General features: G+C 32.8%; 2 protein-coding genes and 1 long non-coding RNA gene across 5 annotated transcripts in view; 1 reads left to right on the top strand and 2 right to left on the bottom strand.

Moving 5' to 3' along the window:
* The first annotated feature begins 67 nt into the window (after nucleotides 1–67).
* LOC113392230 (kelch domain-containing protein 4) lies at nucleotides 68–4,382 on the top strand. 2 transcript variants are annotated; one of them, XM_026628538.2, is made up of 9 exons: nucleotides 68–244; nucleotides 370–543; nucleotides 962–1,083; nucleotides 1,454–1,562; nucleotides 2,194–2,421; nucleotides 2,797–2,994; nucleotides 3,255–3,432; nucleotides 3,641–3,856; nucleotides 4,129–4,382. In XM_026628538.2, the coding sequence occupies exons 1-9, from the start codon at nucleotides 134–136 to the stop codon at nucleotides 4,260–4,262; spliced, it is 1,470 nt and encodes a 489-aa protein (XP_026484323.2). In that variant the 5' UTR covers nucleotides 68–133; the 3' UTR covers nucleotides 4,263–4,382. The 2 variants fall into 2 exon arrangements, with proteins under 2 accessions (XP_026484323.2, XP_026484324.2); XM_026628539.2 differs by lacking the exon at nucleotides 2,797–2,994.
* A 794-nt stretch (nucleotides 4,383–5,176) lies between these two features.
* On the bottom strand, nucleotides 5,177–8,592 carry LOC135194806 (uncharacterized). Its single transcript, XR_010309990.1, has 2 exons — nucleotides 5,744–8,592; nucleotides 5,177–5,711 (listed from the first exon to the last, which is right to left on the bottom strand). It is a non-coding gene; the product is annotated as an uncharacterized LOC135194806 (long non-coding RNA).
* Nucleotides 8,593–8,599: 7 nt separating this feature from the next.
* Nucleotides 8,600–26,581, bottom strand: part of LOC113392798 (uncharacterized) — a 71,782-nt gene continuing 53,800 nt past the window's right edge. Inside the window, exons 3-12 of one of the 2 annotated variants that reach the window (XM_064220776.1) lie at nucleotides 16,685–16,808; nucleotides 15,972–16,082; nucleotides 13,115–13,271; nucleotides 11,307–11,469; nucleotides 10,576–11,160; nucleotides 10,284–10,437; nucleotides 9,882–10,048; nucleotides 9,387–9,518; nucleotides 8,831–9,220; nucleotides 8,602–8,714 (exon numbers count right to left, since the gene is read on the bottom strand). In XM_064220776.1, the coding sequence (XP_064076846.1) occupies nucleotides 8,838–9,220; nucleotides 9,387–9,518; nucleotides 9,882–10,048; nucleotides 10,284–10,437; nucleotides 10,576–11,160; nucleotides 11,307–11,469; nucleotides 13,115–13,271; nucleotides 15,972–16,082; nucleotides 16,685–16,808 (1,976 nt within the window). In that variant the 3' untranslated portion in view covers nucleotides 8,602–8,714; nucleotides 8,831–8,837. Of the gene's footprint in view, nucleotides 9,221–9,386; nucleotides 9,519–9,881; nucleotides 10,049–10,283; nucleotides 10,438–10,575; nucleotides 11,161–11,306; nucleotides 11,470–13,114; nucleotides 13,272–15,971; nucleotides 16,083–16,684; nucleotides 16,809–26,581 lie in introns of both variants that reach the window. The other variant, XM_026629389.2, reaches the window with a different exon arrangement.

Below are 26,581 nucleotides of genomic sequence, written 5' to 3'. Positions count from 1 at the left end.
TCCTGAACATTGACATTTGACACACATTATTTGACATAATATATGTCAAAACAAATACACATGTTAGACGTTAGCATTAGCGGATAGGATAAGACATACTTTTCCTATAGTGTGTAATTAAAAAGAATACACAATGGGCAAAAAGAAAAACAAAAATAAAGTAAGTGGTGCCGTCAAAACCGCTACAAAAACAGAGAAGAAATTGGCAAATAAACTTAAAAAGGAGCTTGCTAATTTAGGAGAGGTTAGTGGTACCGTATTTATGATTTAATCATAGTTTTATGTATTTTTCTTATTGTTTACCCTTTGCGTTATTTTAAAAGTCAATATAATCTACAAATATATAACGTCAAACATAATTATTCTTAGGAAGATATAGCAAAAGTTATAGCTGAAATCGAGAGGGAAGAAGCCAAGCGTGCTGCAGCATCAGAGAAAGCATTACCAAATCCACCAACAGCTAGAGCATATGCCTCTCTTACACCTCACCCAACTAATAATGAATTAATTTTGTTTGGTGGAGAATTTCATAATGGAAAACAGGTGACATGATCTACTTATTTTAAATGTTATAAGAAAATTTATGTACTTTTTTTAATATCTGCTAGAGTATCATTGTGATATTGCAAACGTGAAATAGTTAATCAGCCAATTTTTGTATTGGAATTATATTTTGATATTGTACTTGTATTCATTTTATACTCATAATATATAAAAAAAGTGGCACAGGTGTTTTAAAATTTGTCCATTATTACTGTCTACTTTTGCTTATGCATTATTACATGTCCAAATTTACGTAAATAACTATATTGTTACTACTAAAAAAAATTTTAGTTCAATGTAACCTTTTATGTTACATACATTGTCAGTTTGTAGTTGGTTAGTAGTTTATTGATTAATTTACTTTTTGCAAAAAATATGTGTCTGACTAAAGACCATCACTATTCTATTCTATTGACAGACTGAAGTGTACAATGACTTGCTGTTCTTCAATGCTGCTAATGGCGCTTGGAAGCAAGTTAAAGCACCGGGAGCTCCACCACCAAGAAGTGCTCACCAAGCTGTTGCTACTCCAGCTAATAAGTAAGTTTAGGATCATTCATTATTATTAAAACAAAAATGGGGTAAGGTGTCTCACCAATATTATAAGTGTGCAAATTGTATGTTTGTTACTCAATTACTTACTAATAACTGAAGGAAAAACAGTTTGGATATTTTTCAAATTTGTTGTATAACTAGACTGGATATTTATCAATATTTTTTTTATATATTATTTGACACAAGATTTATAATAATAAAAAAAAATCTTTGCAATTGGTTGAAAAAGTAGTTGAAGAAACTTCCAGCTAGTAATGTCCACACTACTGATAAATTTTCTAAGACATTTAATATTATTAATATTTTTTAAAATTGAATTATATCACTAAGTTTATTATTATGTATTGTTGAACAGAGGAGAATTGTGGGTGTTTGGTGGAGAATTCACAAGCCCCTCAGAGACTCAATTTCATCACTACAAAGACTTATGGTGTTTTTCATTAGCAGAGAAGAAGTGGGAAAAGGTAGGACTTGTATGGCTTTTTACATTTTAGAATTCTAAATTAATCAATTTTTGTTTAAAATAAAATAAAAATGTTATTTTTAAATTTATTTATTTAATTTTTGAAATAAGTACCTGGTAAGTAAAAATTCATGGAAATAAAGTGTATATTCCAACCATAACAGGAAAAAAGCCAAATAATAAATATTTGACAGCAAATTGACGTAATATCATTGATTAATCTATGATACTATAGATTTGTGAAAAAATGGCGTTTTGAATGTCGACGAAACTGTTATCGGAATTTTCGAAATAAAATTAATGTGGGGATAAGTAGTTAAGCGTGAAAGAGTTGTATTACAAATAAAGATATATTAATTACAACTCAGCATAATATAGCTGTTATTAGAAAATCGTATGATATACGTAAATCTAAGGTTGTTTATCTTTTTTCCTACTTCCATTGGAATGGGCTAGAGGTATATTGTTCTATAAATGTATTAGTTTTTGTATCAAACAAAGATTGTGTTAATTCACATGAGTAGATAAATTCTTATTATAATAAGCAAAGATTTACCCAATTACACACACAGAGTATGTATGTCGTATGCATTTTAAATGTGACATTTATTTAAGTACATTTTTACTTTCAGGTTTTAGCTCCAAATGGCCCATCAGCTAGGTCGGGTCACCGTATGGTGTTATTAGGCCGGAAATTGTTTGTATTTGGTGGCTATTGTGACGATGGAAGAGAGTGTAAATACTTTGATGACCTGTACACATTTTGTTTGGACAATCGAGAGTGGACTAAACTTACACCGACCGGGAGAGGGCCCACTGCGAGATCTGCATGCGTCATGTTACCGGCTGGGAATGATTCGGTAATTTATGCAATTTGAGCGATAAATATTAAGCCAATTTAAACAAGACACTAAAATAAGATAAAACATAGTTTGTTTGTTATAAACTGATTCTATTGTTCCTGTAATTCACAATTTATACAATACTATATTGTCTTAGAAATTACAACAATAATAATTACTACTTTTAAGTAGTCGATTAAGTAGTAATTTTTTTTTTTCGTGTTGTAACAGACGGGTCACACACATTGACATCTCATTGGACCTGTAAAAAATATTAACCATTCCTTACTGCATATTAAATAAGATATTATGTACTGGCCTGTACATGTCGATTCTTGTAGCTCGATACACACTCGGTACACAAATGGACTCATCGAAGGGCGCGTGTTGCAGCTCGTGATCTACGGCGGCTTCTCCCGCGTGCGCGAGGGCCGCAGCGAGCGCGCGCACACGCACGCGGACGTGTTCCGGCTGTCGGCGCGCGGCGCGGCGTGGGCGTGGCGCGCGGCGGGCGCGGGCGAGGCGCGCGCGGGGCAGGCCGGCGCCGTGCCCGCCAGCAGCGCCCGCGGATACGTGTTCGGGGGCGTCGCCGTGAGTCATTCGCTATTCGCTTTATCTAATACTTTTCATGGAATTTTTAATACTCCAAATTCGATCATTTTATAGAGCTGGTAATATATCTATTGAATAATGTGAGCATAATATTTTACAATAGATTTAAAAAAAATTTACATACTTCATGTTCATACACATGAAATCAGTAACTGACCCAGAAATGTCTCTGGGAGGACCTTGAAAATATTTTTATTTATAAATTAAAAATAACATTTAATATAATCTAGTCATTTTAGGACGTCGAAGAAACAGATGAAGAATTACGCGGTGAGATGAGCGATGAATTAAAAGTGTTAGACTTGGAAACATGTCGCTGGCATCCGGTCGTTCTGCGCACCGACAACACTGACACGAGCGCGGCGAGCGTCGCTCCAGTGGCGCCAGAGGAACCTAAGGAACGGGAGGAAATCACAGGTATATAGTTATGGTAACAACCTGCCAAATTAAGGTCATATTATTATATGAAATATATAATGAAATCACTACAAATATTTCGTGTCTTCAATTGGCATTTACAACTATATATAATTAGTGACTTTTCCGTCTTTTGAGAATAAAGTAAAAATTTGATATTTATTATAAATGAATCACTACGATAAACTGAAGCAAGTTCCATTTCCAGTGATAACGGACGAGGTGTTCAGCATGCGTGTTGGCGCGTCGGCGCCAGCCTCCGAAGGCCCCCGCGCGGCGCGGCGCGAGCGCGCGGGGGCGTCGGGGGGCCCGTGCGGCCGCATGTCGGCGTCGCTGGCCGTGCAGCGTTCGCAGCTGTACGTGTACGGCGGCGTGCTGGAGCGGGACGATAAGCAGTTCTATTTGGGGGACATGTATTCGCTCGGTATGTAATATCACTATTAAGGTACTTTTCCGATGTCGCCTAAATACTTATTATAATGAGACTTTTCAAGATTATAAGATACCTTCGAATTATAAATATATAAAGAAGTAGTACATTACCTAATTTTAAATTTTGTTATTTAAAATAAACCTTATTTTCCATAGAAATTCTATAGATAGAAAAGTCAAGAAGTCAAGTCCCCGCTTTCGCGGGTTTGGATTCACTAGTTCCTACTATAACTATAGTGTTAATATTTATTTATAATTTCTCAGATTTGCACAAATTAAACGGATGGAAGACAATCATCGAACAGCCTCCGTTACCGGATTGGCTTGGATCTGATTCTGAAGATGAATGGAGTTCTGGAAGTGAGACTGACGACAGCGAAGAATCAGAAGAGGACTAACGACGACTTAGATTACAATTGTAACAGATCACTTTACATATTATCAATAAAACTACTCTACTGTACTACTAATAATATTAACAATATAAATATAAGGAATAAATGGAGAATATTCACTCACTTTTGTTTAATTTCCTTTTAAATTGCCGAACATTGTGTTATTTCTTATAATTTGTCACATGTCATTGAAATTATATGTGAATTAATAATTAATGTTATCTACTCATAATATTTTTAAATAAAGTTAATATAGACCCAAAGAGATGACCAGTGACAAAGAACCATTTCTAAGGAACCTAAATATGACGACCTCCGTGGTCGAGTCCATGTAGAAAAAGATAATTAATCAATCAAGTTTTCTATGTTGTCTTGATTTCCATAACAAAAGTGCTTTAGCTACTTACATTGGGATCAGAGTAATGTATATGATGTTGTCCAATTTATTTATAAAATATATACCATATTGATCGGTATGTCAGCAATTGTATCCATTATATTCGTGGAGTAGTTAGCTTACTTGATGGTAGGGCTTTGTACCAACTACAATACAGATATTCTACCGCCAAACAACAATATCACAAAATACATAAGATCTCCTAAAGTTGGTGGCGTATTGGCGACTTCTTACAACGCCAATATCTATGAGCGGTGGTGACCACTTACCAATAGGTGGACCATTTGCCCGTCCGCACATTATGTAAAAAATAATTGGTGTGATAAATAAATCCTCCATCGAGAGCACTACACGTGTTATGGCTGTTATGACGGAGCTGTAACCTTTCGTGTATAAATGAGTGCTACTATAAATTAGTGGAGCTTTATTCAATTTTGAATTTTACAAATAACTCAATATATGTACGAATAAATAAAAGTTTAAAAGGTATGAATGGATGATATTTAAATAAAAAACTATATTACACGTAATAAATTTATTAATTATTTACATAATTGTCTACAATGTAGCGCCTAAATAATATTTATATAAAAATCTGTATTATACTGTTCATTAATCGTTATACGTTCAAAATTTTAAATTAATACATTACATGTCCTGTTAGAAAGAGAGAAAAGATAATATTATTTTCTCGCACAAATTTAATATCACTTTAATCATTTTTGTTTGACGTTAAGGAAATTAAATATTAATATTAGTTCCCTTAACGAATTATTATTTTGATTATAAATATCAATTTTATAGAAAAGTACATACAGTAGTCATCGTATATTTTTAATAATATCAAATATATCTATATTTTAAATCAGGTGTCTCCAAACTATAGTCCGCAAGAACAAATCCAAAATCGACACTACATTATACCAATATATTATACTTCTTTATAATTAAATGAAGTTGAAGATAAAGTTTGGAGACACCTGTGTTCATTTTAATAATAAATTATCTAACTGATGGGTAAATTCAAGTAATAATTAATTAACTAACCGAAGTGACTTTAGCATTTAGCACAGATAATGACTAAAACATCTTGCAGTTAATTAAACGACGTAAAGAGGTTTAATTTCACTTTTTTATCAAAGTTGTTAACAAACTATCTGTATTCAAATGCAATGGGACATATTTTTATAAATCATGTGAAATTATGAACATTGCAGCTGGAGTGATTTTGCTGAGAATAGTTAACTTATACTTCATATTAATCTTACTTCATTACAACATAAATGGATACCTAATAGAAGTGACACTGCAATCTATTTAAGCTTAAACATCCATTCATTTGTAAAAAAAAAACTTTTTTTAACAAATGAATGAATGTTTAAGTTTAAAATAAAAACTTTTTAAAGTTCGCATTTTAGGATATTGATTATTGGGCTGAAAATGTGCGCATATGTCTATGTTACACGTTATTACCTATTATTTAATTTCAGTCCGTAGTTAAAACAATAGGATAGAAGTTCCTCTTTGTTGACCACGTAGTCGAATACTACATTCGTAATTGTCGATTGTGGCAGTTTACTTAAATTGGTACCCTGTAATTATTTATACCCCTATATTCTACTAACGCTTATATTAAAACATCTAACCTTGAGACTTGCAGAAAACTGAAAGATTTTAATTTTTAAGTATAAAAATATCTGAAATAACAGATAGGTTTTATGAATAATTTAGGTGTTAATTAAACATTTTTTAATTTCAATTATTAGTGTCATAGTCACGTGTAGTCTAATATATTTTTAGTAATTAGTATTATTTAATGTGTTATTTTGGCAATAAACCTTCGTTAAATTACAATTTAATCGAATAGTGTTTTACAATATTGTTATCTACTATAAAAACCTACGTACGTATATAGGATAAAGCTGGATAATGCTTACACTTTTCAATATATAGGTTAAAAATACAGCAACAATAATAACATGGTAAGGATATAATATATATATACATTATTGTACAGCTTTTACACGAGTTGTTGATAAAATTAATTAAAAAAAAAAACTATATACTGTGTGTCCATAATTTTTTATATAAATTATCTGTTCATATGATCATTTAAAAATAATTGCATGTATCATGCATGTACAATATTTTTAAATACGTTTTAGTGTTGCAATATTTAAATTCATTTTTAACTTGGCAAGTATTGGTTTTTAGATAAAATTGATAATTTTTCCTAATGATTGTGAAATTCGATTATTTTAGCATGTTAATAATGCAATTGATAAAGTTAGTTTAGGTAGTTAGCTAATATCTTTTCGAGGCATTCGAACTTTAACAATGACAATATTTTTTGGTCCCAAAACTTGCAGATTGTTTCTTATATAGTCATTGATATGTTGCTTAAAAAAACAAACGTTAGATGGACGCAAAATAAAAAAAAATCATAACTTTTTAATATTGACAACGTTTAATTTTAAACAGTGACAGATGAGAATTATTTCTAAATAAAAAAATAAAAATTATTGCGATTTATTTAATAAACAGTTATTATTTATTATATAAATATTATTGTGCGTTTTGATTATAATAAAAAAGACTATGTATGGCATTTAAGAAAGTTACTTATGCACTAGCAAAACTTAGCCCAGATGACACCAAAACTTGAATCTCTAAGAAATAGGGACAGGGATAGTCTATATAATGCAAGTTACATGACTCTTGACAATCCGACTAATATCTAAACCAACGCTCTTTGTAAGCCAACGCAAGCGAAACTTCAAACTTTAACGCATAGCATTTGTCAAATTATACAATATATATATATTTTAATTAAAAAAATCTGGACTGGAAAAATCCGGGATGGCAGCACTCTGTACCCTAACATCGCCTTGTAAAACATTTGTCGGATTATCGAGAGTCTACAGTATTAACTGTTGCTGTCTCTTTTCTTCTCACACATAGTGCGTAATGACATTCTTAAGGATACTATACAATGGTATCTTACAGTAAAAAAATCTAAAATTTAATTTGCAATACGCTGATATTGTAACGGATCGTAAATTAAAATATAAAATACATTTATAGCAAAGTAAAGCTGAAGCCAACGTATAAAAATTAAACATGATTGATAACATTGCGTTATTAAAATAAAAAACATAATATTAATAAAGCGAAATTATCTATGTCAGTCGGTTAATTCTATTCCGAATGAATATATGATACAAAGATACAGTACAATCAAAACGATATCATTAAAAAACGTTCAACCAGTATATTAATAAAAAAAACGTTCTTTTTTTAAAAAGTTTTTTTTTTATCTGTATATTCATTTAATCTGCAATTTGATCTTTAAATTTATCACGACGACATTCCCTTTGATTGTATTATATCTTTAAATTCTAAAAGAAATATCGAAAGCAAATCAGTCTTAACTTACGCTTAGTTATACTTCTAATTAATATTTACATTTTAAATAATTCCGATATTCCGAAAACGGCACACCGCTTTGCGCCACTATGTACAGAGAATTCACATCTAAGTTTACATACATTATAACATGTTATGAAGAATATCTTAAAAAATTTCGACGACGCTGAGCGATGGACTAAATTACCTTACATACATACATACATACATACATACAAACGTACGTGAAAGGATAAAAACATTCGCTATCTAATTCGAATATAATTTACAAGTAATATTTACAAGATCATTTAATAAATACACGATTTGGTTGTATTTTTTTTTTCCTAATTTTTTTTTATAATTGCCATATAATTTGGGTAAAATGATTTATAATATATATATATATAAAAATTGAAATCCACTGTTATTGTCGACCACTTATTCCTTCGACAGCGGAATATTTCGATTAATAAAATAAATTAACACTACACATTCACTGTGTATTTCTTTTCAATTTGTTGAGAGTCACCGACGTTTCGGGTACCGACCCGTCACTCGTCCATATCACAGGAGCGTTCGCTCGACTCGCTCGGCTCACGACCGTCACTCGCACTGACTAGCTCTTGGCTTCCGCGAACGACACCGCCGCGGTGACGTCACGTCCCGCGCACCGACCGCAGTCGATCGTCGGAAATGAAATAAATAATTGTATTACGTGCATTACCTATGCTACAATAAGTTAACTGCGCGACGTGACGTCACCGAGGTGTCGTTTAGAAGATATCGGTCACGATGGTTCCGAACCACGCGCACACGACCGGGAGGGCGTAGGTGAAGAGCGCCGTCTGCAACGACGGCCGGTCTGCGGAACCGGCGACCGGCTGTTCCTGAGCCTGATCCGGTCCGGATGAAACATCGACCCCGGTCTGGTCTGGTCCCGACGGGACTTCGTCTGGGGTCGGGTATGATCTGGGCGGGACGAATTCCCGCTCAGCGACATCGGTGTTGGTGACAGGCGGCTCGTCCACGCGACCGCGCACTTGGACATTGTTGTTTCCGGGAACGTCCACAATGCTGGGTACATTCGGTATCTCCGGTGGCCGATTATCTATATCGGTTTCTGTTGTGTCCAGCCCTGGTCTGCTGTCTCCGGAACCTGTAAATACATTAAAACCATGAGTGTTTTTCCTTCCTCTGGAATGTTTGTACCGAGTTTCTAGTATTTATTTGTAAAAAAATTAAATAGAGAAACAACAGCGATATAATGATAAGGTATATTTTTAAGTAAAAGTACGTGCTAACGTGATTTAAGCGTTACAAACCTTCAGGATAATCCCTGTCGTCATCATCACCGGGGTCCTCGGTGTCGTTCGTGTCGTCTCCCGAACCCGATCCCGACCCGCCGTTATCCAAAAACTCGTTAACCGATGCCGCAGCCGATTGGAGATCCTCAGCTGATAACAATAAATAGAACATTGAACATCCATTAGAAATGAATTTAATTAGAACCGGTTTAAAACGATCTCGACGATAGCTTTTAGATTTGCCTTAATGACCGAATAGAAAGTTTATTAATATATTATGTAGTTCCTTCTTTCTTTGGATATTATCATGTAGCAGGATAGGACACATCACGCTTTGAATTTTTTTTTGTGATTTATTTCAGACTCAAAAATATAGTCGGTCAAATAATTCTGCGGCACACGTACGATACAACGATATGCTATGCGCTTTTCGAAAATATATTTCTAAGCACGAATTTGACGGCCACCCAAAGGTGCGTCCGGAGCGGAGTCTTTGGAGCGTGCGACACTCACCCGAGTCCTTCCACTGCACCTCGACGCCGTTGTAGGCGTCCTTGAGGCGCGCGGTGAAGGCGCGCAGCGAGTCGGCGGGCGGCGCGGGGCCGGGCGCGGGCGCCGCGCGCACCTCGGGGTTGGACGCCAGCGCCGCGCTGCCGTCGCCCGCCGCTATCGACGTGTAGCTGTAAGGTGTATACGTTATGCTGCGCTCATATGTATCTATATAGGAGTCGTCGACCGTGACTTAAATGCTGCGTAAATGAAGGATAAGCTAGTAGCCCTACTGACACACACCAGACGCAGACTATTTATTGCTTAGTGAAATTACTTTATTTTTTCTCAATTTTACTAAATATATTGATCTTTTCACAGTCATGATAGGAAACACTGAATGGTACTAATAAATTGATCACTCACCTGGCGACATGCGAGCCGTTGAAGCAAGGCGCGCTGGTGACGCTGGTGCTGGCGCACAGCACGGCCGGCAGGTGCAGCCAGTAGCGGCGCGAGGCCCGCACGCGCGCGCGCGTCTCGCGCACCAGCCGCTCCAATGCCGGGCCTGACTCCGCGCCTGTATAGCGCGATTTCATCATATTAATGATATAAGCGGCTTTGAAAAATGTGCAATTTTTAGTATATTACATCCAATAAAAACTTTTGTGTATTTGCATGTGATACCGGTTATTCTACTGAACTACTAAGAACTTACCGTGACCATCTTCAGGTTTGGTAGTCGTCGGCTTCTTTTTCTTCGAACCTCGTTTGCCGTCGAATTCATATGATTTGAAGTCGATCTCAGCGCCACCGGGCGCGGGGTCCGGATCAGCGTCCCTCTTTTTTCTCTCATTTTCTTCATAGTCTTCTAATTTAATCTGTCCTTTCATGTACTGGAGGAAACGTTCCCTCGATTTGGACTGCTCGGCCAGTTCCTCCGTCGCTTTTCGAATACCCTCGGGGCTCCGAAGGCTTATTAATGACGGGTCCTCGTTTACAAGGCTCTCGAATGAAGCCTCGATTTCGAAATCGTCGACATCATTAGATTTGTGATTCCAATCGAAGTCTGGAATGACAGATCGTGCGAAACGCCGACTCCGATCCGGGGCGAAGAATGGGCCCGTACTGACACCCCCGCCCAACACTGGTTTTCCACAACCAGAGAAGATTTTCTGTGAGATCTCCTGGTTGCGCTCCTGGAAGCTCATAATAGCTTCGGATATTTTAATATCGATAGGTTCTACTACCATCGCTATGTTGAATGGGCCAAGTAGCCGGTCTGCGACTTTTTCTACGGCATCTGTAATGTCATTTTTTTAAGTTATAATTAGCATTGCCTTGTCATTTCATTTACAAAAGAATTATACTTTTATCAATTTACTAATCTTAAATAATATGAGAGATTGAAAAAAGTCAAAGGTCAAAACGTAGTTATTCATTCCTCACCAACATAAGCGTCCCACTGTTCGCCTAAATCTGCATGAGTGGGTAGACAGCCCTTTATAACGTTGTGGCAATACCGACTGCAGGCGGGTTGCTGCTGCCCTGAGCATGTACCGCAGTACCGAAGTCTGGCCCACGCTGTCACGCATTCTTGGGTAACGCCCACCTGGAAATTGTGTAAAAAACTTATTGATGAAATTGTGCCCTTCTTAATTGAAAATCTGCTTTTGAAGAAATAAGAGTAGTTTCAAATCTCACAGTTTGTCATTGCTTCCTATAAGGACAGGATTTTTCGTAAATTAAATATAATATTGTATTTGAATTTGACCTAAGATTCATGATTGCGTCATTGACATACACGCATTCGCCTTGATGTGATCTTTAGGGCTTGCATGTACAAGATAATTGTCGGTCAACATTCCAAGACTTAACTTAAGCGGAATGTGGACATGTCTCTGACAAATATGAACATATGCTTGCGAAGTCGTTATTCCTTTGTTGAAGGATGTTAATTTAATATTTATAATCATAGCTTTTAAATCTCGTAATGAATGATGTATGGTTAAAATATTACGTGTTGTTTCATAAAATATTTATTTTTATTGGAAATAATATTTATTCTCAGTTATTTCGATGACATCATCCGTACCAAATGTGCAAACTAAATGTAATAAGCGGTTCTTATTACGAAGACGATTGATTTCGTGCCCATAAGTTCGTTTGTGAATATGTTCTATATAATTATAATATTAATTGCCACAGCAATGTGTCATCTGGCGCCAAATGAGATCAACGGACGGATGATTCAGCTTCCAAGACGTTATTCTGCACGAAGGTCGTGCTACTTGTCTCGAATATTGATAAGATTTTATACATTCAGCGCCGAATTTCGCGATAGCGATTTGCATAGTAAAATCCTTAATGCAATAAGCGACAAAACACAATAGAGAATTGTGTTTTATATGGAATGCTTATGAGTTTCAAGTGTCCCTGAAGTACCAAACATGATATGATTTTATTCTGGTGTGCGAAGTCTCGAGGTCAGTAGGCAAATCGTATCTTAATGGTCACCCATTTAAGGCAATGCTTGCTGCTGACTCTAAATGTTTTCTTGTGTTATATTCGATTTTTTTATATATTTATCATATATATGTTTGTACGTAATATGTATGTACATAATATATACTTACATAATATGTATGTAAGTATATATACTTACATAATATGTATGTACGTCTACATTATGAAATTTTGATACGGTTTATCGCTCTAGTGAAGAATTTACCAGGTAGATTTCATTATTTATGGGTTAGATAGCCCGATTATTTTAGCACTCATCCCCTTTTCTCTTCCTTCCGCATGTTCCTTACAGAGGGTAAGGAATGAACGTTCACATTGACTGTATTTGCATTTAAAAAGGCTTGTAGCTTTTTCATAAGTCCAAAATCAAAATTTCACTGGCAAAGATACACTACTTCTATGATAAAAATTTGAACTCTTTGAACCATTTGTAAGTTCCTTATAGGTACTTATCGGTCCAAATTTAAACATAGTATATATAATATAACTTTCCTGTGTAAGTATTTAATAGTATCAATCTTTTTTTTTAAATACAATAATGAATAAAGAACAGATTATATTTAATTCAAGAAGACTCTTACAAACACTTTAGGCTCGAGATATTAAATGATAAATTGTAACTTCCTCGTGTTGATAGGAAATTGTCGTGATGTAGTTAGTCACTTACTTGACTTTGTTTGTAGTGTTTTAATCACTCGACTTTTAGATCATGTTTTATGAATGTAACAAACCTGCATCATACTCCTGACGACGTCCGCGCCAGCACGCAGTGCTTTGTGGAAAGTGCGTGTAGCTACGAAAGCGCGTCGAAGCTGTACAGACAGTTTCGAGGGTACGTCTTCAAATGGCTGAATGTCTCGCATGTGTTCGTTCACACATTTTAAATACCTGCAAAGAAACAAATCAATTAAAAAAAAACTAACTCATATCTATCTACAACAGACACGCATCGAGGCGGGTTATACCCACATCGGTGAAATGCCAAAAATAAGAAAAAACATTTGAATGAAATTGTTAAAGCCAAATGTTTATCATATTTGTGCAGGGCGATAGCGTAATTGCTTATGGTAAACAAACATCGTACCTAATTATGAATAAGATTACGTCGTGGTAGAATAATATATAGACGTTAGAATAGGGGGCTCGAGATTTACCATGTCGGTAAATAAAGCGCTGCGCTTCAAGAATACAGTCGGATTAGAAGTAAGAAAAAAAAATTTGTTGCTATTTGCAAAATTGGTGCTATAGACTCATTTTACTGAAGTAAAGAAACTAAGCCATGGGCATTAAATGACAACGAAGACAGTGTTGCAATGTACGAGTAACAGACAATTCCAGAAAATACGTAATAAGCGGAAGAAACAATTGCCGTCTTCTTAAGTTTTCATTGATATTCTGTCATCAGCCTACTTAGTAACGCAGACATGTACACATTTAATAATAATGTTGGTACCTGGATTATTTCTTTTGATACGCATACGTTACAAAAAAATAACAAATGTGTTTTATTTTGATTAAATGTATCCCGATTTAACAAGATAGTTTTATGACCAAAGCTAATATTTTAAGGAATATTTCAACATGGTCTCCAAAATGATTCGAAAAGAAAAGTGTTTCGGGGTAAATATTTACTAAAATAAAAACTTTCAGAAAAGTAATTTTAGGTTTTAGCAAAATCTGATTTTAGCTGACTTTTGGTAACTTCCTTTATTACTTGTCGCTTCGAATTTCGTTATCTTAACTAACCTGTATATTTTTATAATTTCATCTTTGTGACCAAAAAACTAACTAAACTAGATTTCGAACCATACACTCACTCTGTTCGCCTAAACTGAACTGCGGTCCGTGCACCTGACTGAAGTGTGACTTCGCCATTTATTCAGTGTGGTCGCGTATAAAGCAACGGTCATATTTCGTAAATCCGTATCAAATTATGAATCTGTGAAATTACTTCTTGTTCAAGCGGTTAAATACCGACCTCCCTACTAATATCGTAATACCACAATAATGTATACATTTATTTTAAAACCACGAAATCTATAGGGACGACGTATTGTTATACTATGTTGAACGAACACCTTAAGCTCCATGAAATTGAAGTCGCTTACAACGCTTTAAGCTGTATATTTTTATAGTTTGATTAGCTTACATAATGAAGATTAATCGTTGTGGCGAACTTTAGTTCTAACGGTATTTCAATAATTTGTTTAATTGAGCGTTCTTGTCTATCGTAGAAAATATGCCAATGGCAAAAAGTCAAAACTTTTAAAAGTATTTATTAAAAAATGTAAAAAAACAACAAAAGCTCGCGTAAAGTATAATTGACCGGATAGAACATAAGGCAAACTTCGTATTTCGTAGAATAAACGATGCAAACTAATAGCACATGTAACGAATACATTTTTAAATAACGAACACACAATAAACACGTGTCTTATTCAGTACAAAGATTTTTTTCAAGAGGCGTAATTTTTGACGTTCTTTGATGTTCTATGAAACGTATGTACATAATAATTACTTCGTATGAGGAATAAAACTCATCTTTACTCAGAATAATAATGACGTTAATTTTATAAATGTTTCTGTTTCTACAAATTGCGGCCATGTGTCTATTGCTACCGGCTTTTTAGTTTTCAATTTCCTCCTTTTAACTCTAAGTAGAACGTATTAGTATTTTTAATTCAAACCAAGAAACTTCTTACGACGGTAGATTTATTTTCTAAACATACATATATATTATAATGTAGTACAAATTTTATGGAGCAGTAATTAAAGTTATAATTGCGTACACGAATGACGAATAGTGCTATTGATCTCAGCCATTAGAAATGTCATTGGTCACAAGGAACAACTCTATGTACTATTAAACGCACGCCATTGTAGTCCTTAAACTAAAGAAATAAGAAAACATATTCGTTGAAGTCGATCACGCATGTTCACGGAAGTACTGTTTGAAGACAGATCTATAAAACACTTAGAGCTGACATTTTATTTGAAAACATAAATAAACTTCTGTAACGATAATAGACCATAGTGTTAAAAATGGTTATGATAACATTATGGAGTGGTTAGCCCCTGATGTACCTTTGAGTGTCAAGTTTAAATCAGTTATAGAGTGTTGGATTTGTGTTAATGGAACGTTGACTGAATTAATCACGTTGATTAGACAATCTGATGGTACACTTGATTCAATAAAATGGCGAAGTACATTTTCCTAAATTGATTGGACGAAACGAATTTGTATCTTTGGTCCATTTTGTAAACTTGCCAAAATGTTGAACGAACTGAAAAAAGATTACTGTTATGCGCGTCTATATTTAGAGCATTTATGTGGGAAATAGAAGACGTATTCCCGGGATGTTGTATTAATTTGTATCAACTGTCTAAGGTCACGTTAAGGAGGTAACTCGAATATGAGTTTGAAATTATGTATACATATTTACATTGAGCGAGCTCCATTTAATTGACATTAAATAATTATAAGATGTTATTTGAAGAGAGATTTTATGGAATATATTTAAATACTTAATTTTCGCATCCAACAAGTTTAAAGCAACTAATTAGTATAACTAACGTAATAGAACTTACTTCTCGTCGAAGCTGTATTGTGAGTTGAGCACCGTAAACATCTTCTGGTAGAGAATTCCGAAGAAACCGTCCATCATTTCGTCAAAGTCGTTATCGCCTCGGGTGTAATACCTGTAAGCATCGTTATTGTAACAAAATCTTTGACTTTCGAGACTTTCATTTTCAATATCGATCTCAAAAGAGGTCTGTGTAGCAATTCTGAAGTATAAAATCGACGTAGAACACGATAATTAAATGCACGAAAATAATTTGTGGTATTGTGATATTTATGATAAAATCACGTATCATTTGCTTTACAATATTAAACGATCGGTTTTTCTCGGTTAACTTCGAGTGCCAACTTTTGTTTAACAAAGATTTTTTATCATCTTTTTGTATGGATAGTTAGAAAGCAGACGAGAAGACGAAGACCACTTGTCTCTGGCCATGCACATGCCAAATGTAGAGGGGATTAGCAATGTCTTACGATGTCAATGTGCTGCCGATCGTGAGACTTCAGATATAGGCAATTATGTAAATGTGTGTGTATTACATCAACATATGTTTACTCAAAATAAATTTCAATATTTTACACACGCTAGATAATTAATTCTTATTGATTACATACTACGTACGCAATATATGTTTTTGTCGATCGAACAATTCAAAAATCCTCATATCAAAACCTTATAAGTACATACATCCTTGTTAGTGATATTATGAATAATTTTTACCTTTCCAATTGTTCGAACAATTGCTCGAAGACATACGTGTGTTGTTCGTAAATCATGCCGTAGGTGCGTTTGAACATGGCGTGGAACTCTTCCCGTGAGAGCTGCAGGAGTTTTCTAAAGAACTCTGAAACAAAAAGGAAAATATATTGAATTAAAAAAAAAGACAATTTCGTAGAAAAACATAATATTAAGGAAAATAATACGTTATTGTAATACTTTAACTAATTGGGCAATTGAACAAAGGACGATAAAAGTTAAGGTAGATTTTTTTAACTATTAATGAAGGTTGTAATTAATTAAATAATCGGCGTGTAATTAAATGAGAATCTCTACTTAGTATTTTGTCTTGTTATATCATATTGCTGAATTGCAGTGTTGTAAATATATATGATTGAATGAGTGTCATACTACAGATTAAAAAAAAGAATTAAAAAAAATTATTTTTTATTTTATTTTTATAGTTGTTTGCCTCAACCATTCACAATCTATTGAAAAACAAAGTTAATTTATGTTGCTGACTGTTTTTTGTTTTATATTAATTAGAGTTAACGTGGAATGTTGTCCATTGATCGTTAATTTTTTTATAGATTTTAATGACTACCGTTTCAACTACCGGCTATCTAGTCGTACATTATTGTGTTTTGTTTTACAAATATATGATAACAATGTATCTTGTATCAATATATATTCTGTTAAATTGGTTTTAAGCGAATGCTTTTCGAGGAATATTTTTAACGAGGCATAATTGAAACCGACATGATACTTACGATATGAGGAATGATACTCCTCTTTACTCCAAATAATAATTGCGTTAATTTTGTATAATTATCTGTTTCTACAAATTGCAATGTATGTATTGATAACAATTTTAGTGTTTTTTTCCTCCTTTTATCTCTCTTTTAGTGAACATAATATTCGCATTTTGAATTGAAACAAAGGAACAACGTCTTACAGCCTTCTGTAAAAATTGTATTTATATTCTATACCTACATATATGTATATCTATTATAATGATATAATAATTTTATTATTACAAGTGGTTTTCAAAGTCTCTTTTGTATAAATTACTTTTCGTTTGATCGATTTAATTTTTTTTTTAATCATTAAAATGTTGTTATAGCATTGTGTGTCGCGGGTGTCACCAAATATTTTACCAAATGGTAAAATAAACAAACAAAGTCACAATATACAGAAGAAGCAAGAAATGACTAGATAAATATATTGTTTTGTATGCTATAATTATTTCCTTATTATCAATGTCAGCGATTACGATGTATATATATATTATATGATTACTATTACTAGAACTACTTAGTATAATTAATTGCAAATAGCTAAATACCTACCTGATATATTTTTTAACTCGTTTTGTCATAGGTACTGAGATACAGGACGCTATGAATTTGCTATATCAATATGACTTATTTAAAATGACAATATAGTTTAATTAAAATTAAGTATATAATGATGATGACGGTAGATCCTTTATATCATGGTATGAGGATAGAAAATAAATCTGAATCTGAATTTGAAGAACGTATAAAAAAGTGTATCTGCATATTATTTGCAAGTATATTTAAAAAAATATATCTTATTTATTTATCTTCAAAGCAACTTTGATGATAGGCGTCAACCCTTCTACAATTTAACCTCAATATTAATAGTTCTTTGACCCGAATATACAGATATTTAAAAATCAACAATTTTACTCTTTGTATATTTATTGTTAACATACAGATACTTAATCGGTAATTCTTATAATATTCATTTAAATGTATATAATTCTAAGTTAATAAAATAAATATTAACAATAAAATAGTATTTTTTTTATTCAATCGCAACAGAGTATAACATTAAGTTATAAATAAATTGTACTCGCATACGAACCGCGGAATGGCACCACATGTGTGGGTTCATTTGAGCATCGTATTACTTGTGTATGAGCAATCGATAGCGTATTGATTAATTATTTTTCTACTTAAGCTGTCCAAGTGTCTAAGAGATGCTTATTCAATTATTAAATTCAATCAAGAGAACCTTTTCTATCTTACATACAAAATTTAAATCAAGTGTTATCGTGAATTGCGTAGAAATCTTTTTTAAAAAAATATAGAGTATTATAAGCTCTAAGCACAGAGGCTATTTACACTATTGATGTCGAGTCTGTGATTTTGTAAAAACTCTGTACGGTCCTTTATGCCTATACCTTGAATTGATTACTGAAATCGATGTATCTTTTATGATAGAGTAAAACGTATTAAACATATTTATAAAAATGCTATAGTTAATCATTGAATTAATAAAATTATTTTTGAGAAACCAATTTAATTAATTTACTCAAAGATCTGTCTGTTTTAGACAAGATTTTAAAACATTTTTTTAATACTTTACCGAACTCGGATAAACGCCCTTTGCTAGAATACTAATTTTGTCAGAGAGTTCTCGGCTGAATGCTTTGTATTAATAAGACATGAGGGGCGCTATATACGTAGCCTTCATGAGTGATACGGGCAGGTATTAATATATTCCTTTATATAATAAAGTCCATAACTATCAAGATACGTCATTTACAGATCATATTGACCAACACAATATATTATGATATTTTTTAAGAGAACATTTATTTCTAAGGATTTTTATTTATCATAGTAAGTAGTCCCAACCGCATATATACATTGGCGCTGTAAGAAATATCAAGAGCCGAGATGGCCCAGTGGTTAGAACGCGTGCATCTTAACCGATGATTTCGGGTTCAAACCCAGGCAGGCACCACTGAATTTACATGTGCTTAATTTGAGTTTATAATTCATCTCGTGCTCGGCGGTGAAGGAAAACATCGTGAGGAAACCTGCATGTGTCTAATTTCAACGAAATTCTGACACATGTGTATTCCGCCAACCCGCATTGGAGCAGCGTGGTGGAATATGCTCCAAACCTTCTCCTCAAAGGGAGAGGAGGCCTTAGCCCAGCAGTGGGAAATTTACAGGCTGATTATGTTATTTTTATGTTATGTAAGAAATATTAACAATTCCTTCATCGCCAATGTTCCACTAACCATACAAATTAAGGTGTATGTCCCTTGTTTCACTTACACTTCAAACCAGAGCACAACAATACTGTTGCTGTTTAAAGGTGGGATATAAAAATAAAAAAAAACTTGCAACAAACCAAGTTGTAATATATGAATTCGTTAAATAAAAAAACCTTTTCTAATATTAGCCGCCACAAAGTGTTCAGTAATCCATCATGACATATCGACACATTTTCTAATTCATAAAAGGATATTTGACAGTTGAACTCTGATAGGTCTTTTGTCCTTTGGGAAATAAATCATCTACAATATTATCAGAAAATGCGTGATCCAAGTATCGCGGTGCTGTTTATCAAGCGTTTAAAATAGCTCGTGCGTCGGTAGCTCACGTTGATAGTAAAATATGGTTTATTTTAAAACATAGACTAAGATAACGTGGATTTATGTTTGATTACGATTCATTACCGTTTTGACCCACTGACAGAGCCGCCATGTTGATTTTATTAACAATAAATGAAACTAATAAAAAAAACTTAATATATTTAAATACTATTTATTTATTATGTTTGAATCTTAATTTAATTAATAATGATCTCATTTAAATCGAACAATGAAGATCGAAAAATTATTTAGTATTTATTAAAAGATATTATTTTACAAGATTTTATCTGTATATATGTATGTACGTTTTTTATAAAAGATTCCTTATTCCCTACTACTTGTTTTCCTTATAATTTAAATGATCAATAATGTTAAAAATAAATAATATTAAATATTTTTAAGTAAAAGTGTTTAATGAATTACGCAAGTATTTATCATAAGCATAACGTATTCGGTCCATTGACCGCGTCTACTTATTGTTGCTCGCGCCTTCGCGATAGTGTCGCGTGCACACACGAGTCGCCGTCATGCGTGGAAACTATGTTAGGTTGAATGCACATTGTGATATTTTAATTAATAAATATTTATAAATAAATAAAACATTATAGTGTAATAATTCCTTATGTAATATTTGAATGTGTCTATATATGCGTGTACATATATCTTGGTTTTATGGGAAAGTTGGTAGTACTACTTTTGTTCTACTAAAAGCCCAGAGAGCCTAATGGCAGAGTAAGTGGATTATTATGGGAAGGCATCACTTTCTTATGTGCTGACTTTGTGTTTATAATAATATTGCTCGTCGACAAAGGAAAACATCGTGAGGAAATATGCATGTATCAGGTGTATACACATCAACAGTCACTGGAATAGTTTATTAAATTAGCACAAAAACTTAATAACAATAATTAAATTGTTGTTTAGACGAAATAATAAAAAAAAGTTTAGATGTCGAAAAAACGTGTGAAATGCCTTTATAAAAAAAACTCAGCTAGGTACAATTATTGCTGATTGATTTACAATTATTCGTATTCATTCGTAATTTGTTACTTAGTCAGCTGTCAGTCACTGTCAATCAGGCTACAGTGCATGTCGCAAATTCGATTTCGGCTTAGTACCAGTATTTTAAACATGATTGAATTGGTGGGTACAAGTGTTCTAGAGTATTATATATGTATGTATTACTTATCTAAGTAATAAAGTAATAGTTAATAGCCAATATATCAAAACATTGATCCATGCTCACGGCTGGGCGTATACCTCCTGTTATACAAAGACATCGCGCGATTTTTACATTGCACGTCGGGACAGAAAGTACAGTATCCTGTGTATTTATTGTTTTTTGATTGTAAACATTCCTGAACCGGGGCAGTAGCAGACCGACATCTATAGTCTCCTAGTTCGCAAAACATTGATGATTATTGCTTACGAACGGTAATGAACATTTGCTGCAGATAGCTGTCTGCCTTCATATTATAAAAAAACATATTTCCTCGCGTAAATGACCTGCAGATTTAATTAAAACCTACTTTTGTGTGCTTAGTAGAATAATCCGACGGTGGCTTATGCTACGCCTAACTGATCTTTTCGTTCTCTCTGTATTAATTAGGTCTTATACTTAAATAATTAATATTCCTAAAAATTGTTTTGCAGAAAAATAATTCACGTATAATATTTTCTAATTCATAAAAATCATAATTTATAATTAAATACTTAATACAAAAACACAAAAATGTAACGCAATAGATAGAAAATATGATTTTGTTAACGTCTAATTTGTTGTTGGATTATTATTTTAAAATTTTGGAGTAGTTTCAGTATCAAACTTTTGCCAGCCGTACAACAATTGTATACAATAATGGTTAACTTATCAACAAACAGTAAGGGTGCCCCAAGAATTTCGCTTCAATAATTTATAGTTCTGATAAATTTATTTTTCCGTTTTACGTCTGTACTTTTGAAAAATTTACATTATGACGTCCTATTTAAAATTCAAAACGTATTGTAGTCGTACTTTAACTGGGTCAGAGATTCGCGTACTATACCAAAACTCATAATGATTATGCGTACGTAAGCTCTAATTCTGAACAATGGTTAGAGAGAGTATTCACACAAAACATCGAAGAGGAAAAAAGATCTTCACATCTTAACTCTAGTTTCACATTCGATAGTCCAAGGCGGTTGCATAACATGTAGCGTCGCAAATGTTTACAACGATCGCAATACTTTTTCACGTTCATTTCCGATATCGTGCCGTACAAAAACAAAGATGTCAATAAAACATTTACAAAGCAGTTAATTACTAACCTAATTCCTTGGATATTTTTTATCTAAGACACAGTTGCATAATATTTACGTGTCCGTCGAGGCACTAAAAAATCATAGAAAGACGGAAATAAAGAAAAGTTATTCACGGGCGATTGATGTTTTAAATCCAAACATTTTCACGCATCACCTAAAACGATTTTTATTGCCTTTAATGCTCACACGCCACTATGATACGTGGTTCAAACAATTTCACGACAGGCATGAGGAAAGTGCGAATGCTAATCAATATCACTATTGTTAGGGAAGTATTTTTTTCTGTCTTTTTTAGGAATTGTTTGTAAATATTTCGTGATTCTCGATATGGGTATGAATAAATTTAAACCCTTTTATAGTACGTGAAACGGATCGGAAGCTCTGCTAGTTTCTCTTATTCGGAGACACTTCCGATAAAATGGCTATAAATTCTGAGTATAGAATTCTATACTGAGAATTGTTGCAATTTTTTTAAAAGGTGTACGTTATAAATTATATTTTTGTGAACTTGATTATGATTTTTGTTTAGAATGTCGTTGTATGCCATAGATGGCTCAGACTGGATGTTTTTATAGTTTAATAGCCAATGAAATCAATATTATGAGGCCTTGAATTTTATATTGATAGGTGATTTTATAATAGTTTGGCTTTATGAATATGAACTTTCTCATGCATGTAACAATCATGTTTTTTCTTTATTTTTTATGATAATTAATATATTCAACGTAATGAAATCTTTTAGTCTATCTTAGTAAGATAAAAAGACAATTTGTACTGATTTTATGCAGTAGTAAATGCCATAATTATGAACTTAACATAATGTAAAACTTAAACACACTATTGCATAACAAACACAACTTTAAATAATCGCCTTCTCGACTTTTGACGTCAAGTAATAATCTCATGCGACAAAATTTAAGTTTTTCAAGTAAGAATATGAAACTAACATATCTGAAATAAGTAAAAACGAGAACTAGCCGCTTATTTTGCAAACAAATGACATACAACAAGTATGTTAACTGTCAAGAAATCGATTATAGATTATACTTGTTAGTTTGCGCAAAACATTACCGTCTCATTAATGTCAAATATAACTGTTTCCATGTCAGTTTGACAGCGGCTCTTTGATATTCGATTACGATGACAACGAAGCAAATAGCGGTTCGTGAGTAAGTTGTATGCTCTGTGATAATGTTCATGCATAAAACATTACAAATACAACGTATAATAGCTTCACTTAAACTAGGGCAATACAATTGATTACATCTTTCTTTAGTATATACGTATAATAACCGACACTAATACATTAGTGTCGGTTATTATTTGTTATTAAAAATACATAAAAAATTAGAGATGTGATTACGTGGCAAATGTTTTAATAGATTTTGGCAGTAAATAATAAAATGCAATGCTTATCAGAGATAATAACTAAACTGTAGGCAATTCCCGTACCATAATAAATAAATCATATGCATGTGAATCATCATTTGATAATTTTTCACATGCATATGATTTATTTATTGATAACATTTGATAAAATACATTTTTAATGATAAATATCATGTCTGTTCCACACCTTCGCAACAAGATAATGATACACTGTGAGTTATCAATTGATATGCAACAATATTTAACAAGTCTTATTAAAAACAATTGTTCTATTTTTCACATAATTTCTTATCGCGCATATTTTTAATATTCAATATATTTTATAATAAATATTTAGCAATGTGCTGGCAAGGTTATCAATTTATCTAGAGGTTATTAAAATCAAGTTCAAATTAAATAGAAAATGAAGAGTCGATAGTTTCATTTTTAATCAAGTAATTTGTACAAAAAAATTTTTTTCATTCATTCAATTTTTAAGTTCGTTTATTTAGTGCTATATTTAAAAAGAAAACTACTTTAAGCATCGAAACTATTCTCTGACCTAAGACACTAAAGCAATGCGAAAAACAAAAGATTATTTCTGTTAAGAATATAATATATATTACATATTAATTTTCATTTTGCTATACAGTACTTTTTGTTTAAGTTTTTTCTTGTTTTAACTTGATGACTTTATTGTTGATTGATTATTAGATATTTGTATAGATTTAGATTTAGGACACTTCGTTAAGACATACTTAGTTTCTATGATAAATAGTAAGACGTATACACGCAAAAAACTCACATGTGTGACCAGCTTAAGAGTTATTTCGGGGAATATTATAAAGGTTTAATTATAGCACATTCGATTTCGCGTTTGTTATAGATATCTCAATATTATTGCATTTATTTTTTGTGTATAAAATATTAAATAAATAATATTTATGTATAAAAAATTTCCATAAAAAGTTTACGGACAAAAACTCATTTTAAATTAGGCTACAATTGACGATGAACACTTGAAAAAAATGCAAATCGTATGTTAAATATTACGGAAATGTATGTAATTTGTAATAGTTTGTTTTAATAAAGATAACATTGTAATGATCGCGTGCTCTAACATGGAGGAACACATGCGTGAAACATTTAAATTATGCTCATAGATATGGCAACACCAATATTTTTTTAATAAATAATTATAATATATCTGTCGACGTTCACTTTACAAATTATAGGTTAATATGTTACTATAAAAAGCACAACAGTGAGATCTTTAAAGAATAATTTAAAACCAATTTACAACGTAAAAAATAATATTTTATATTTTAGTCTGTTGGTCGCTTACGTTTAAAAATATCTTATGCTTACGGGATCTACAGTTTATTCCTTTAATTCAAAAATTTAATTATAAAGTTAGTAATATGTCCGTGTGTAATTCAATTCACTGACACAGTAGGTTTTCATTAGTATTATTTTTCTTTTTAGAGTAATCACGAATCTGTATTGAAATATCTGATTTGGGTCTCGTAATAACACTGTGCTGAAATGCCTCTGAAATTAAGATTGGAAAAATAGTAGGAGAAACCGGAACCTGATGTTAAGACGTCACCGTTAAATATTACCCATTCCTTACATCGCCAATGTGCTAATAACACAATAAAGAAGAAGAACACCAAAAAGTTATGTTGTTTCTGTCTTTAATTTCACGGGTTCAATGACCCTTCAAATTGGAGCACAACAATACTCAGCATTGAGGTGAAATATGGTAAGTAAATACTTTTATAAAATTAATTACTCAACATTTATTTACGCCGAGCATTGCCAAACAGCTAATGAATAATAAATTTACACCTATAAATCACTATTCGTGTTTTATTCCGAAAATACGCTCTATATTGACATTTAGAACTGAGATCATATTGAACCAAACAAGACAGAGCGCGCCTACGTAATTAACTTCGGCATTGGCTATTAATTATTGAAAGATTATTTGCGATACCTACGTTTAAAATAAACGAGATTGTTTTCAATCTTCTATAAATAATATAAAGCTTTTTTTTTTTGTCCTGTTGATCGTTTATCATACAGCCTATTACAATAAGCTAATATAAACTTATGCGACTGCGTAAGTCAGTTTACTGAATGAATACAAATGAAAATACGATATAGTCATCTATCTGATGGTTACTCAATAAAACTGTAATTAACATTTTGTACGACTATACTTATATTATAAATACGAAACTCTGTCTGTCTGTTTTTACTTCACGGCTAAACCACTGGATCTGAATTTAATGAAATTTGGTGTAAAGCAAGCTAGAACACCAAGAACATGCGCTTCTTGTTAGAAGCTTCACACCTAACGACCAAACCCTAAAACTCGAGAGAGGACGCGGGCGACCACTTTTCAATATATCATCTACCCTGAGATGGTTCGACAATGACCGGAATCCTGACCGGTAAATATAAAAAAATAGTAATTCCTTTCATTTAAAACAAATAACTTAATTTTATCCCCGATTCAAAACTTACAGGCACAATATACGTTATCAAAATTGTGCAAAATACCTTTAGCCATGAACATACCTACCGGCGGACACTCGTAATGAAATACCTATAATTTATATTTTGAGAAACTCTGAGCGTCCGTTTTATAAAATTCCGTACAAAGGTATTAATTCGAGTCACACATCCGGCCCCGGACCTTTAATTTTTAAAGAGTTAGTCATATTTAATAATAATATCGGGATGAAAAGAAAAATTTAAATAGACATATCATCTACCTGAGAGGTATATTGGCGTTGGGGAGAATGTGG

The sequence above is a fragment of the Vanessa tameamea genome, chromosome 5, assembly GCF_037043105.1.
Source record: "Vanessa tameamea isolate UH-Manoa-2023 chromosome 5, ilVanTame1 primary haplotype, whole genome shotgun sequence".
Taxonomy (NCBI): domain Eukaryota; kingdom Metazoa; phylum Arthropoda; class Insecta; order Lepidoptera; family Nymphalidae; genus Vanessa; species Vanessa tameamea.
The sequence above is the reverse complement of the archived record's forward strand: the minus strand, read 5'-3'. Positions and strand labels throughout refer to the sequence as shown.

Bases quoted from the DNA above. Each gene is read 5' to 3' on its own strand.
- LOC113392230 (XM_026628538.2), top strand. From the start codon at position 134: ATGGGCAAAAAGAAAAACAAAAATAAAGTAAGTGGTGCCGTCAAAACC. The intron at 544-961 runs GTGACATGATCT...TTCTATTGACAG, and splicing joins AATTTCATAATGGAAAACAG to ACTGAAGTGTACAATGACTT. The intron at 3,857-4,128 runs GTATGTAATATC...ATAATTTCTCAG, and splicing joins GGGGGACATGTATTCGCTCG to ATTTGCACAAATTAAACGGA.